General features: G+C 39.4%; 1 protein-coding gene across 1 annotated transcript in view; it reads right to left on the minus strand.

Moving 5' to 3' along the window:
• Nucleotides 1-15,296, minus strand: part of pign (phosphatidylinositol glycan anchor biosynthesis, class N) — a 63,576-nt gene that overhangs the window by 17,667 nt on the left and 30,613 nt on the right. The window contains exons 7-21 of the mRNA XM_060899762.1: nucleotides 15,066-15,196; nucleotides 13,310-13,429; nucleotides 13,175-13,215; nucleotides 13,004-13,063; nucleotides 11,737-11,829; nucleotides 11,568-11,623; nucleotides 11,400-11,478; nucleotides 11,144-11,326; nucleotides 10,119-10,258; nucleotides 8,490-8,589; nucleotides 7,494-7,586; nucleotides 5,067-5,158; nucleotides 4,882-4,984; nucleotides 4,578-4,686; nucleotides 3,682-3,784 (exon numbers count right to left, since the gene is read on the minus strand). Of these exons, the coding sequence (XP_060755745.1) occupies nucleotides 3,682-3,784; nucleotides 4,578-4,686; nucleotides 4,882-4,984; nucleotides 5,067-5,158; nucleotides 7,494-7,586; nucleotides 8,490-8,589; nucleotides 10,119-10,258; nucleotides 11,144-11,326; nucleotides 11,400-11,478; nucleotides 11,568-11,623; nucleotides 11,737-11,829; nucleotides 13,004-13,063; nucleotides 13,175-13,215; nucleotides 13,310-13,429; nucleotides 15,066-15,196 (1,503 nt within the window). The remainder of the gene's footprint in view (nucleotides 1-3,681; nucleotides 3,785-4,577; nucleotides 4,687-4,881; nucleotides 4,985-5,066; nucleotides 5,159-7,493; nucleotides 7,587-8,489; nucleotides 8,590-10,118; nucleotides 10,259-11,143; nucleotides 11,327-11,399; nucleotides 11,479-11,567; nucleotides 11,624-11,736; nucleotides 11,830-13,003; nucleotides 13,064-13,174; nucleotides 13,216-13,309; nucleotides 13,430-15,065; nucleotides 15,197-15,296) is intronic.

Below are 15,296 nucleotides of genomic sequence, written 5' to 3' on the forward strand. Positions count from 1 at the left end.
GGTTACCTTGTTTTAAACCCTACAACCATTATGACATGGGTAAACGACTAAAATACCTCACACCCTTTAATCTTAAAGCCAACAGAGCACTTTTGGGAAGACCTAAATACAGAGACATGACCTTTTGACCCAATGCCTGATGATGACTTAATTAATCCAAAATCAATTTTATTTATCTGTTGCATTATAGACATTGACACAAAGCAGCTTTGCATGAACCCTGATGACTAATAAGTAAGCCAGAGGTGACAGTGGGGAGGAAAAGCTCTGACATGAAAGATGAGGAAGGACGCTTGAGAGAAACCAGACTTAACACAGAAGCTGTCCCCTTCCGACAGGCTTTAGGATTCAGTTCTCAGAAACTCTCATTTCCCTTTCCTATGAATCAAACACATTTCAATTGTGCATTCAGAAATGATTAATTAAGCAGTGAGGATTCAATACAGAAATTGCCCACATGGTTATTCAGATCTCAAAGGCAACTCTGGACTTCAGAATTTGCATAGAAGTTGCACATGGGGTGCAACATGGGGTCTGAGTAAAACATAGAGATATGTCTTAATTATGCCTGACTCTGAACTTGAACTTAAGTTGAATTAAACTTAAGTGCATTTTTGTCTTGTATGACATTAGCTCAAGAGAGCGAGGAGCAAAATAAAATCAAATGATGCATTTTCTTTTTTTATCAATCAAAAAAGGTCCAACTAATGTGCACCCTGGGTCAATCTTTCTGTTCTACTCTATGCACTTAAATAGCAAGCATTACCAAAAAAACCCAACCAACCAAAAAAAACTATCAGTAAATGAAGACTCTAGATCCATCCCACTTCCTCAAATGTTCTCCAGCTCAACCACATGGTATCAAAATGAGTAGCTAAAATCTTTGTGGTGAAACGAGTCAGAATTCAGAGAACAACAATGCAGAGACTGTAACATGACCACAGTAATAATAGGCACTCAAATTCTTTCAAAGATAACCATGACTTCTTAGCTCAGAGTTTCATGTTGCATTACATTTTACATCTGGGCCTAAGAAAACTATTTAAAATCAAACTCGCAGATCGTAACGTGGATGATAGGCCTTAGTGTGCAGCTGCTTTAAAATGAAATAAGGTCAATGGATTCCAATAGCCACTAATGAAAACAATTCAACATGAGCATTAATTCACACCAGGACCAAATACATGACACAGACCACCGACTCATATTGTTACATCCGGTGCTCTGATAAACTGTCCTACACGTCAATGCGTCCTACAAAGCCCCACTGCGCATAGCACAAAACGTCATTTCTTGGCATTTGAACAGATTTTTGTCCTACATCAGCTGTGCTATAAACGGTGCAGAATAAACGGTGCAGATTAATGGCGTGCATTCAATCTTTACTACTTAATCTAACATAATGCTGATTTCTAACCATTGCGCGAGTCAGATGCAATACATCTGAAATATCGCTCCGTGTGTGTGTGTGTGTGTGTGTGTGTGTGTGTGAGAGAGAGCCTGGTGCGCTGTGTGTGCCATTTGAGACATCCAAAATGTAAGATTTTGTAAGATTTGGTGCAAATCCGTAAACCTGTTCAAAACAAATAGTTGGCCATCTTGAAATGTTCCAATAAAATGAAATCATTCAAAATTAGTTGTGGGGGGGCGTCGTGGCTCAGGTGGTTAAGGCGCCATACCATGAATGCGGGCGACCTGGGTTCGATTCCTGCCCGAGGTCATTTCCCGATCCCTTCCCGTCTCTCTCTCTCCCGCTCATTTCCTGTCTCTACACTGTCCTATCCAATAAAGGTGCAAAAAGCCCAAAAAAATATCTTTAAAAAAAAAAAAAAAAAAAAAATTAGTTGTGGAAGTTTGTTTTCTGTGTGCTGTTGCGTCGCCAGACAAGGAGAACGGCTGGATGAATAGGAGAAAGGTAAAACTCAGTTGTTTAACTCGAGTGGAGGTGGAGAAAATGAGTTTAATTCCAGAAATGGTGGACTGACACTTTAAGTGGAATGTTATGCTTCTCTGGGTTGGATGTGTTAAATGAAAGTAAGCTTTAAAAAAGTTACTGACCGAATGAAAACTGTATTGATGCTCCAATATGTTGTTATGCCGTTTTATGTCTTGCAATAAAAATAACATAACATTTAATTACATTACATTGTGTAAGTGAGACATTAATTGTTCAAGTTGCTGATACTTACAAACTATAAGTAAGGTGTAGATTCTGCAAGTAAACCTTACAATCAGGAATTAGGTCCCCATTACACAGCTGAAAGTAAGAGAAACCCATTTAACACCAGTAAACACAACTTTGCTCCAAGTAACCTTTACTAGCTGGTATGAAGTAAACATTACTAGTTGGTTTTAAGCAACCTCAACATTCAAGTTCCAAGTAAGGATAACAAATATTTTCAGTGGAGATTACTTTTAAACGTAAAGATAACTTGAAAGAGAACGAGTTATATTACTTCATTTATTTGAGGCAATGAGTTTCCACCTTTTTTTCAAGTAAGCTTAACTTATTCTTTTTTACAGTGAGTGTAGTATATTCTGGTGGGGTCATTTGAATTGTCAAAACTTCCTACATATGTTAATGTAAAGGCATATTCTGATGGTCATTGAGTTGTCAGAAAGTCCTGCATTCATATATTAAAGTAAAAGAATATTCTGACGAGGTTGTTTGAACTGTCAGAACGTCCTACACTCCTATTTTAATGTAGAAGCATATGTCAGAACACCCTACATTCATATATTGTAAAAACATATTCCGATGGTCATTTGAATAGTCAGAACGTCCTACTTACTGTAGAAGCATATTCTGACGTGGTCATATGAGTTGTCAGAACGTCCTGCGGCGTCATTTGAATTGTAAGAACGTCCTACACTCCTATTTTAATGAAGAAGCATATTCTGAAGGGGTCTTTTGAACTGTCAGAACATCCTACAATCATTTATTAATGTAGAAGCATATTCTGATGGGGTCATATGAGTTGTGAGAACGTCCTGCGGCGCCATTTGAATTGTAATAACGTCCTACACTCATTTTAATGGAGCAAATGGTACTTGTGAATAGTGACAAAAAAAACCTTAATTCTACATATTCTGACAGGGTCAATTGAAGAGTCAGAGCGTCCTAGATTCATATGAATGTAAAAGCATATTCTGACGGAGTCGTTTGAATTGTCAGAACGTCCTACATTCATATGAATTCTGACAGGGTTGGTGGACGTTGTATCAATGTAGAAGCATGTTCTTTGCAGAGGGAAAAACCGCGAACTATGACTAAAAGTTAATCACACTGTAGGATTTCCTGCAATGTAGGACTGCTCGACAGACATGTCTGACATCCCCTCCTACTGTAGGACGCTTCGCGGATGTAGGACCGTTTATCAGAACACCGGCTCAAATCTTCAAATGGCAAAAGGAAAAGGATTCACTTCGGATGTTTTGTTTATGTACAGCAAGCTTTGTCATTGTTCAGGATGTTAAAAGATGGACAGAAAGCCAAACCATCTAACCCGAACACTAATGATTCTACTATTTAAAAAAATAAAAATTCACACAGACACGTCTTAGATTTTTAGTTTCCAGAAATACAATCATGTAAAGTGGGTCTGAAATAATGCAATATGTTTATCTGTATATCATTATACAGAAAGGATCCATACAATATTTAGAGAATCTGTTTCTTACCCAGTGCTGAGGAGAAGGTACACACAGATGAGGGACATGAGGATACTCAGGAGCCTGTGGAAGATTCGCGTAGAACTCAGCAGCGGCACAAAAAACGATGAGACTGAAAAAGAGGGCAGAGTTTGGAAGCCAGAGACACACAGTTAGACAGTGAGAGACATTTTGATCAAGAGATTAAATAGCATTATAATCACAACACGGTTGATTTCCCAAATCTGATTGGTCAGAAGGCAGGGCGGCACGGTGGTGTAGTGGTTAGCGCTGTCGCCTCACAGCAAGAAGGTCCGGGTTCGAGCCCCGTGGCCGGCGAGGGCCTTTCTGTGAGGAGTTTGCATGTTCTCCCCGTGTCCGTGTGGGTTTCCTCCGGGTGCTCCGGTTTCCCCCACAGTCCAAAGACATGCAGGTTAGGTTAACTGGTGACTCTAAATTGACCGTAGGTGTGAATGTGAGTGTGAATAGTTGTCCGTGTCTATGTGTCAGCCCTGTGATGACCTGGCGACTTGTCCAGGGTGTACCCCGCCTTTCGCCCGTAGTCAGCTGGGATAGGCTCCAGCTTGCCTGCGACCCTGTAGAACAGGATAAAGCGGCTAGAGATAATGAGATGAGATGAGATGATTGGTCAGAAGGCATCGGGTCACTTTTTATTTAAATAACAGCAGCCCTGACAGTCGTGCAAATGCAGATCCACAGGTTTATATTAATGCGGCGAGAAAACGGCTATTTGTAGCTGCTAAAGCGCAAGTGAGAACAGGAACTTGTTTCTTCAACATGGCACAACAAATGATACTAGTAAGTGACGTTCTTTAATAAATAAAAAAATTTAATTGTTGGCAAAATTGCTGTGGTATAAGAGGAATAAAACACACAGGAAAACAAATATAAAAAAGTTGTCCAACCCAGAGTGGTCCAGCTGATGAGCTGATTGAAGAGAGGCAGGCCTTGTTTGAGTTGCAGACTGGAGTGCGTGCTGGAAAGCACATATGTGCACAGCACAACCTGCAGCATCTACAAACATTACCACAACAGTGTTACTGCTGGAGTTCATCCATGACACACTTAAAAGTATAACAAGACTGTCTCTGTGATGCGCAACCAAAACAAGGACATTTATACTGACTTGCTAGAGTGCACGAATATTATAAAACATTAAATTTATGTGTTTTTGATGATAGTGTGTGTGAGCATGAGTGAAAAATAAACCTGGCCAATAAACAGCCAACGATCTCTCGTATGCAGGCCTGCATGTCTACGTGATAAGACGTAGAGGAATGACATGAACAGCATTAGAGCTGCTGCACATAACCTGGATTAAAAGATCACAACATAAGAAATATGACATAAAAGGTATTTACAGTTTGTGAGATAGAGCATATGAAGGGTCTTACACATAGTTGGTGTTGGGTTCTCGTCCGACAACAGGCAACAGAGGAAACACTGCCAGACACAAGCAGCTCAACACCCAACTCACTGACCTGGACTACAACACATAACATATACATTCAGGTCCATAAGTATTTGGACAGCAACACAATTTTCATTATTTTGCCTCTGTACTACACCACAATGGATCTGAAATAATCAAGATGTGATTAAAGTGTTGACTTTCAGCTTTAATTCAAGGGATTTAGCAAAAATATTGCATTAACTCTTTAGTCCATTCATATACTTATGGACCTGACTGCACAGTTAGGTCTGTAAATATTTGGACATAGGCAACATTTTTCTAATTTTGGTTCTGTACATTACCACAATGAATTTTGAACAAAACAATTCAGATGCAGTTGAAGTTCAGACTTTCAGCTTTAATTCAGTGGGTTGAACAAAATTATTACATAAAAATGTGAGGAACTGAAGCATTTTTTAAACACAATACATTTCAGAGGCTCAAAAGTAATTGGACAAATTAAATAATTGTAAATAAAATGTTCATTTCTAATACTTGGTTGAAAACCCTTTGTTGGCAATGACTGCCTAAAGTCTTGAACTCATGGACATCACCAGATGCTGTGTTTCCTCCTTTTTAATGCTCTGCCAGGCCTTTACTGCAGCGGTTTTCAGTTGCTGTTTGTTTGTGGGCCTTTCTGTCTGAAGTTTAGTCTTTAACAAGTGAAATGCATGCTCAATTGGGTTGAGATCAGCTGACTGACTTGGCCATTCAAGAATATTCCACTTCTTTGCTTTAATAAACTCCTGGGTTGCTTTGGCTTTATGTTTTGGGTCATTGTCCATCTGTATTATGAAACGCCGACCAATCAGTTTGGCTGCATTTGGCTGGATTTGAGCACACAGTATGTCCCTGAATACCTCAGAATTCATCCGGCTGCTTCTGTCCTGTGTCACATCATCAATAAACACTAGTGACCCAGTGCCACTGGCAGCCATGCATGCCCAAGCCATCACACTGCCTCCGCCGTGTTTTACAGATGATGTGGTATGCTTTGGATCATGAGCTGCACCACGCCTTCGCCATACTTTATTCTTTCCATCATTCTGGTAGAGGTTGATCTTGGTTTCATCTGTCCAAAGAGTGTTCTTCCAGAACTGTGCTGGCTTTTTTAGATGTTTTTTAGCAAAGTCCAATCTAGCCTTTTTATTCTTGAGGCTTATGAGTGGCTTGCACCGTGCAGTGAACCCTCTGTATTTACTTTCATGCAGTCTTCTCTTTATGGTAGATTTGGATATTGATACGCCTACCTTCTGGAGAGTGTTGTTCACTTGGTTGGCTGTTGTGAAGGGGTTTCTCTTCACCATGGAAATTATTCTGCGATCATCCACCACTGTTGTCTTCCGTGGGCATCCAGGTCTTTTTGCATTGATGAGTTCACCAGTGCTTGCTTTCTTTCTCAGGATGTACCAAACTGTGGATTTTGCCACTCCTAATATTGTAGCAATTTCTCAGATGGGTTTTTTCTGTTTTCGCAGCTTAAGGATGGCTTGTTTCACCTGCATGGAGAGCTCCTTTGACCGCATGTTTTCTTCACAGCAAAATCTTCCAAATGCAAGCACCACACCTCAAATCAACTCCAGGCCTTTTATCTGCTTAATTGAGAATGAAATAACGAAGGAATTGCCCACACCTGCCCATGAAATAGCCTTTGAGTCAATTGTCCAATTACTTTTGGTCCCTTTAAAAACAGGGTGGCACATGTTAAGGAGCTGAAACTCCTAAACCCTTCATCCAATTTTAATGTGGATACCCTCAAATGAAAGCTGAAAGTCTGGACTTTATGTCCATGTCCATTATATAACTATAACTTGAATATGTTTCAGTAAACAGGTAAAAAAATAAAATTTGTGTCAGTGTCCAAATATATATGGACCTAACTGTATATAATATACCTATTAAAAAATGCATGATGCGTCATTCTTTAATAAATAAAAATATAATCATTGGCATACTGATGTAGTACAAGAGGAATAACAAGCTTCAAGATGTGCTATTGTAGGAAAATAATCATGTGGTACAAGTAACTACTTCTTCACACTACCTGGTCATGGATTATTTTCCTAAACAGTCACAGTGTTTTTTTCCTTGGTAGCAGTCCAAAAGCACAGACTGTATAATTAATATACATCACTGTGTTATTTTTGCATTAAAATACTAAAACTGCTTGGTATAATCACTTGGTGAAGCAATTTTTCACCTTTACCTCATCGTAACTAACTGCATAAAGTTGACAAATCCTCAAATTATGTAATTTGTCTCTTCACTGGAATCCCAGCATTATGTTGCAAACTTACACAGGAAATGTCATTTTAATTCATCACTTACTATTGTGAAAGCACAGCTAGAAAACCAACTCTAACCTCACCTTGGTTTTTCTATAAAGCCCTGAGACAACAGGCCACAGTGCCAGCGCTATCAGTCCCAGGGTCAACATCGCCCGATAGAAAAAACTCACAACCTACAAATCAGTGGAGAAAAAACAAGATCGACTGTGAGTCACTGCTCGCTTACGTATCCCCCCGCTCTTGCTTATATCAGAATGCAAACAATTGAAGGAATAGGACACTTATTATGAATGTTGACTTCAACAAATAATTAATCCTGAAACAAATAAGTAAAGAGCAGTGTTCTCCCGAGGGATTTCAAACAGCATCCTAGTAAACTGTCATTTTGAAATAGCATTTTGCTTCTTGAAATATCGTCAAAATCCACCCTATGTTTCGTAAATACACTAAGTCGGTAAACAGGAAGTCGATGTGGGACAGACCTGAAAACGGTATACATGATATAGAACCCCAAGCTGAAGCTCAGTACCAAATATCAAACAGTTGTGATTTGTAGTTGCTGCGAAAAGTGTTATGAAAATTTTGTAAATCCACGCTATACATTTCATAAATACACTTAGTCGGTAAACAGGAAGTCGATGTGGGACAGACCTGAAAATGGTATACACGGTATAGAACCCCAAGCTGAAGCTCAGTACCAAATATCAAACAGTTGTGATTTGTAGTTGCTGCAAAAAGTGTTATGAAAATTTTGTAAATCCACGCTATACATTTCATAAATACACTTAGTCGGTAAACAGGAAGTCGATGTGGGACAGACCTGAAAATGTATACACGGTATAGAACCCCAAGCTGAAGCTCAGTACCAAGTGGCTATGATTTGTGGTTGCTGAGAACAAGGGTGTTTTGGACAGACGGATGGACAGACTGACAGAGGTAAATCAGTATAACCCCCCCCTCAGAGTGGGGGTATAATTATTTTTTGAAACACAGTTCTGGTTATACTTTGAGAAAACCACTGGATGTGTGTGTATCATGGTATCAGTGTATAATTTTCTGTGTTGTGTCCCACTTACCAGGAGCTCTATCCCAAATGTAACTAGAACAAAATATCCAAAGCATTTGCTCAGAGGCAGGGAAGGAACCAAGCTCATCAGATCAACAAGGATCCCGAATCTGAAAACAAGAGCATTAACAAAACAAAATGTACGACTTTAGTGTTAAAGTACAAAGCTGATAAGCTGTAGACTTGGTCCTTAAAATGGAAAAATCCAAATAAAACGATAAAGGCTTCCAAATTCAACTCGCCCATAGTGAAATAAAAAATGTCCTTGCTTGAATAAACAAGCACATCCATCATCTCTACACTGTGGGTGTCATTTATTCACATTTTGTAGGTGTAAACTCAAGCACAAACTTGATAACACCCAGAAAAAACATGCAAACTGATCTGACTTTTGTGTTTGTTGTATGTCGCTCTGGATAACAGCGTCTGCTAAATGTAATGCAATGTAATGTACTAATAGGCTCTGCAAAGGACTGCATCTTGCACGTGACAAATATATTGTCTGCTTGAAATGTAGGCCTTAATTAATATGCAGTGTGGAGCAGCAAATAGGGAGGGGAAAGTAATCTCATCGCCCCCTACTGGATGCGTTCCAACCTCTATGGCAAAATGAATGGGAATATCTTTTCAAAAAATTACATTTCAGGTTACACTTCAAAGTTAAGACAATGGCTTCCATATGTTGTGCATGTCGGGCAGCTCTATCGATCCTGGTGATCATACTTTATTTTTTCCACCGATCTGAATTGTTTTGAATGTTTTTTAATAAGCTGATCAAAGACTACACGGACCCGATGTCGCATATGTGACGTCACCGCAAGTCTAGCGCCTTTCCAAATCTGTAGCAGGTAGCGGCCGGCGAGTAGCCTACATCAACATGCCGATTTATATAGCGTGGTTGGCGGAGTATATCTGTACCAATAAGAAATGCATCCCTCGTGGGGATAACCATTACAGATCAGGGCATGTAGTCAACTGCCGCTATTCACAGGGACAGCTGTCAGCACTCGTAAGGGCTAGTATGAAGAACAAAACTTATCAAGCCTACTGCTGACGTAATATGAGCGACTCTGACTAGACAGTTTGTTGTAATCCGTTTCTGACAGGTTAGGCGCAATTTCGATCTTTTAAAAGACAGCGAAATTTCATCTGATACTTTCACAGTTAGTAAATAATCCCAACATATACAACATATTTTTGGGGGGTGTACAAGTTCCACATCATAACTTCGTGGGATTTTTTAAAAAATCGGGTCTATGGGATTTTCAATAGTATGGCTCTCGGCTTAGGAACGCTACCACTAGGATCGCTGGGTTTCACTTTCCCTCCCTATAGATACATTTTGCACCCACAGTGTGCTGTACTATGCCTGAAAAATGTGTCATAAATGGATATCGTCGGAGCAAATGAATACAACCAAAAGTAAGGTACTAAATTTGAAGAAGCCTGTTTTGACCAATCAAAGACTGAATAAAAAATACAGATAAACAAAAATGAGGAACTTTCAAGTTCAATTGGTTTTATCTTAGATATTGACCTCATGTTTGCACCTCCGATGCCAATCTCTGAGCCTTTGAAAATTTTTCTCATACCCATATACAATAGCTTGTTAACGCAAGAATAATCGAGGGTGGCTCACTCTTTAAGGACGCCATACCACACAGGGACAGGCAGCAGGCAGTAGATGTAGTAGGTGAAGGAACTGGCCTGAAGAAACAGGAAGAGAGACACCAGCAGGCCCCCACACACAAACACCCGACCCAGATGGCTCCCTGCTGTCTAAAACAACACAGGAAACACAGCAGATGATTCTGAAAAATTTGGCTGGGTTTTTTTTGGAGTGTAAATTGCATCACTTCTTCTAGAGTCCACATCATTTAAATAAACCACCTGAAAGGAAAGTACCAACATGTATTAGATTTAAAAAAAAAAAAAAAAACAACATTGCTTTTTCTGTAAAAATAGATTTATGGTTAAAGGTTGACTACTTTCCATATCTTCCATCTATGTGAGGATACTGAATTGATTTCTAAAGCTAACCCAAAGTTAAGATGCATGTTAACATTAAAGCTGGCTGCAGTAAGTTTTTAGACTAAACGAGCTCAAATGTATTCAGTCTTCAAAGCAAAATCATTTAATTTTGCTTTGCAATTCCGATGTTCTATTATCGTATTGCACTGAATCTCAAATTAGTTCATATTCACTTTAAAAAAAAAAAAAGGCTGTAAATGATCTGTATTTTTTTTCCATTAGCTTCAGGCTCATCTGGTGGATGTGCATCAGGTGTCTAAAAGTGCCTTAAACATTTCAATGTGGATTTTTTTCTGCCTTCAAATATATAAATCAATAAATACTAGGAACAAAGTGAATAGTATTTGAGCAGTGAAATGCTGACAGCCCCATTAATAGCGTATTTTCTCAAACAGGAAGGGTGACATTTAGCAAAACTGTCCGACAGCATGTTTAAAAAAAAAAACCCTCAAACTTTCTCAGAAAAATAAAGAGATTTATTTTTTCTATAGAGACTGTAAATTAATTCTTTCAAAAAAAAATAATTTGTATTTAAAGCAACCAATTTTAACTCAAACCAGAGTTTCAAGCTTAATATTTTATTTGTAAATCTTATTTTGTAAAACTGTACAGTTTTGCTGCGTCTGATCTCACTGTGTGTCTGTTTGTGGGTGGTTTGCGCAGGCTGGCGTGAGTCTTCAGGATGACCAAAACCACATAAGATGTCCATCCGATGAAACCTAAGACAACACTACAGCCCAGGAAAAAGCGGTCGTAGGTGTGGTAGTAGGACAATCCCTCCATGGCCTGATCTATCAGAACCTCACACTGATGAATCTGAGACAAGAACAGAAAGTTTAGACGTGTGCCAGGAGGAGGTCTGAAATTAACGTTACAGCTTGGCACTTACAGCTTCATCAAAGCGTCCTTTCTCAATCAGTGATCTTGCGTGACTCACAAACTCGGTCATTTTAGAATCAATCAGAGGTCTAGACAGGAAACAGTAATAATAAAATGACCAACATACAATGTGATGTGTTGTGTAATTCACTCTTAAGAAGACCAACACTTGACTCACTGGTATGGTATGAAGAGAAATGACAAAGTGGTCTCCTTTTTCTGTGTCATTTTCACCTAATAATAATAATAATAATAATAATAATAATAATAATAAAACATGATTACAATTACAACACTGAAGATGAGCAATAATTCAAATGAATCAAAAGAAGCAAAGTTGAACTCGCCTTAAATTGCTCCAGGATTTGAATTGCATTTGCATACATGCTTTCAGCTTTGAAATGCTGGCTGTTATTGAGGTACTCGAGTGGCAGAACCCCCTGCAAATCAACATAATTAGACGCTGCATATCAAAAGTGGAAGAAGGAAAGAAATCTCACATCCAGTGCAAAAATAAAGTTAAAAAAAAAATCCACAGACCCTATATAAATCACAGAACAAATGCATTTTATGAAAAAATGACTGAAAATCAGAACCCAAAAGGCACCAAGTAAAGGATTTGGTACAAACAAGAACCAAAAAGTCTTTTAAAAAAATAAATGTAAAAAATTAGTACACATTTCCAATCCTTAAAAAATGACCTTAACCAATAAATCCAAAGTCAAGTAATGCATCAAGATTAATCTCCATCAAGGAGTTTTCGACTTTATTAGGAACATCTCTGGTCCATCACCGCTGGAGATTAAAGAATCCAGACAGTACACATCACAACCAAACACAGAAACATGTTTTTCGGTGAGAATGTGTATCAGCAGGTAATTTAGCAGTCTGATCAGCTTTTTGACTTTTTCAGCTACTACAGTTTTATGTATGTCTGTGTTTGATCAGCATTTGCATGTTATCTCAATTCAAAAACAGGTCTAGTCAATCAGGCTTATAACTATAATAGTAACTATATCGTCAGTGGTGGTTGTCCATCGCTAGCAGTGATGACTGCTTCATTAGGATGCGCAGAAACGCAGATGAGCCGCGAGGCTCGCACCAGACTTATTCTCCTTTCCTAACGAAGCGCCTTGCACAGTAAGGTAAGACAAATGATGCCATGCCCCCATTGTGTGGTCTCTCTGGACCTCCAGACCTGATGCCAAGTGGTGCACAAAAGTGCCACAGACTTGATGGGTATAGAAGTCGCCCCGCAGTGACAACTGACTTGCCAAGTGATGCCATCTGTTGGTGCGCCATTGACCCTGTTGGGTTCATCTGCCACATTGCACCGAAAAGCACCCTGCTGTCAGCGTCTTATTGATGATGTACTATTTAACCCATAGCTGGAACCCAGGCAGGTGCTACCACTCTGGGTCAGAGCAGACCTGGGAGCAATGGTGATTAAGGAGTAAGTCCACTTTCCCCAATACTCAAGTCCTCCCGGACCTGAGATTCACCACCAGTTGCAGTTTAAAGTCATACCCAGGACTATATAACTAAATAATAATAATAATAATCATCATCATGTTCACAGGGACGTAAAACATTATGTCTAGAGGTCAATCTTACCACAGAGTTGAGTGGAATGGGAACCCCGATGAGAGATGACATGAGCGGAGCTATATCAGCCTGCATTCATTAAAACAGATCATTAGAATCATCTCCTTTCGATCTGCCCCCCCCCCCCCCCTTATTTCCAGGAAAAAGTAGAATTAAGACAAACGGTATACAACATCCTACCTGGTTGACATCAATCCTCCTGTAGGTCTCCAGACCCCAGCCTGAGATCATCACAAATCACACAGTATCAGTCAGTCCTCTCCAGTCTAATATCCACTACATAATGTCAGAGGAGTTAAATGGATGAAAACAAACCTCTGAAGTAGTCATCGTCATAATTATAAAAAGTGGTGGTTCTCTGAGCTTTCTGAACTCCAGCCCCCCAGACCACCAAGGGAGTGAGGGTCTCTGATGGATGACTGGCTCCATGAGACCCTAAAAGAAGAATCGAACAAGCAACCACGGTTCTGTCCTCAGTACAGCAGAATATGCTCATAAGCCAACAAATATTTACATGTTAGAAATAACCTGCTGAAGTAATTCTAAGCTAGAGGCATACTTAATAGTCTAGTATGGAGAAGCACCTTAGTACCACAGATAATTTTAAGAAAGAATTTAGGCATGCTTCCACTGCAGGAATCTTTCCAAGGATCTGGCAACTTGAATGATTTTGTCTCATTACTGCAAGAGTTGAACAACGACCAAGCCAAGCTCCAAAGTCTGGACTTTTCTGTGGACCAGAAACTATTCTTAAAAAGCTTGACTTACTTTTAGTACTTGTCGCCAATTTGGCAAGTGCAAGCATTAGAGAATGACAAATTCTCTTATTTAGCAATTGATTATTTAAGTAGGTTCCAAATAGGGTGAAAAGTAAAAAAATGTGAACTTAAACTAGGTGGGTTTCCATTAATATGCTTAATGCGCAATCTGAAATTGTAAACTAATAAACAAGCAATGGAAACATGTAAAGTTAAAAAAATAAAACTCATCTCATCTCATCATCTCTATCCGCTTTATCCTGTCCTACAGGGTTGCAGGCAAGCTGGAGCCTATCCCAGCTGACTACGGGCGAAAGGCGGGGTACACCCTGGACAAGTCGCCAGGTCATCACAGGGCTGACACATAGACACAGACAACCATTCACACTCACATTCACACCTACGGTCAATTTAGAGTCACCAGTTAACCTAACCTGCATGTCTTTGGACTGTGGGGGAAACCGGAGCACCCGGAGGAAACCCACGCGGACACGGGGAGAACATGCAAACTCCACACAGAAAGGCCCTCGCCGGCCATGGGGCTCGAACCTGGACCTTCTTGCTGTGAGGCGACAGCGCTAACCACTACACCACCGTATCGCCCAAAATAAAACTCAAATATTGAAAAAAATAATAAGTTGATACACTTGGATGAGGCGGTTTTTCAGCTGACTCGACAAAGCAATATTTTGCAAAACTGAAATGTAAATTTAAGTCACATGACATGACGAAGAGTGAATCAAAAACATGGTACATTTTGTGTTTTTGTATTTCATGCTTTGACAGTCATGAGAGGAAAAAAAAAACAGTTTTAAATCACAGAACATTACTCAGTGGAATCACAGATCATTCGCAATTGTGTTTTGTCACTTTTTTTTTTAATAAAACATGCTATTTTGCTCAAAACTGCAATGAAATCTCACCTAATGCCTGTTGCTATCGCAGTACAGTGTCTGAACAGCCAGGAACCAATGAGAGTAAAACTACATACACATTTCCTCAGCTGCTGTATCATATTTTTTTGCAAATTTTGCTCAACATATTGGAACAATATATTTGCTGAATAGATCCCCATTGGTTCCTAAATTTTGGCACGGCTTGTTCATTTACACAACAATAAAATTGCAATAAATTTCTATTTCAGCCTTCTCTATTGCTTGTTGTCTTCTCTACGTTGCTGTACTTTGTGTCACATCTCTTATTTTACATCACTGTAGTTCATGTTCACTAAAACTCTTGTCTAAAAAAAAAAAAGCAAGGAAGAGAATATGAATAGATGGCGAGCAGGAACTTGGAGCTGATAAAAACCTTACCCCAGTTTGTCATGCCATGATCAGATGTGAAAACGTACGCCGTTCTCCCATCATTCCCAAAGAACTCCTCCAACACAGAAACGATCTCGGCCACTCCACGGTCAACCAGGCCAATGTTATCCAGATACTCCCTTGTACGTGACAAAAATAAAACAAAAAACCTCTAAATTATGCACGTTATCAGTCAACCTGGAATTAAGTTCCTAAAGTGTCTCTTCGATACATTCAAAG

The sequence above is a fragment of the Neoarius graeffei genome, chromosome 19 (genome assembly GCF_027579695.1).
Source record: "Neoarius graeffei isolate fNeoGra1 chromosome 19, fNeoGra1.pri, whole genome shotgun sequence".
NCBI lineage: Eukaryota > Metazoa > Chordata > Actinopteri > Siluriformes > Ariidae > Neoarius > Neoarius graeffei.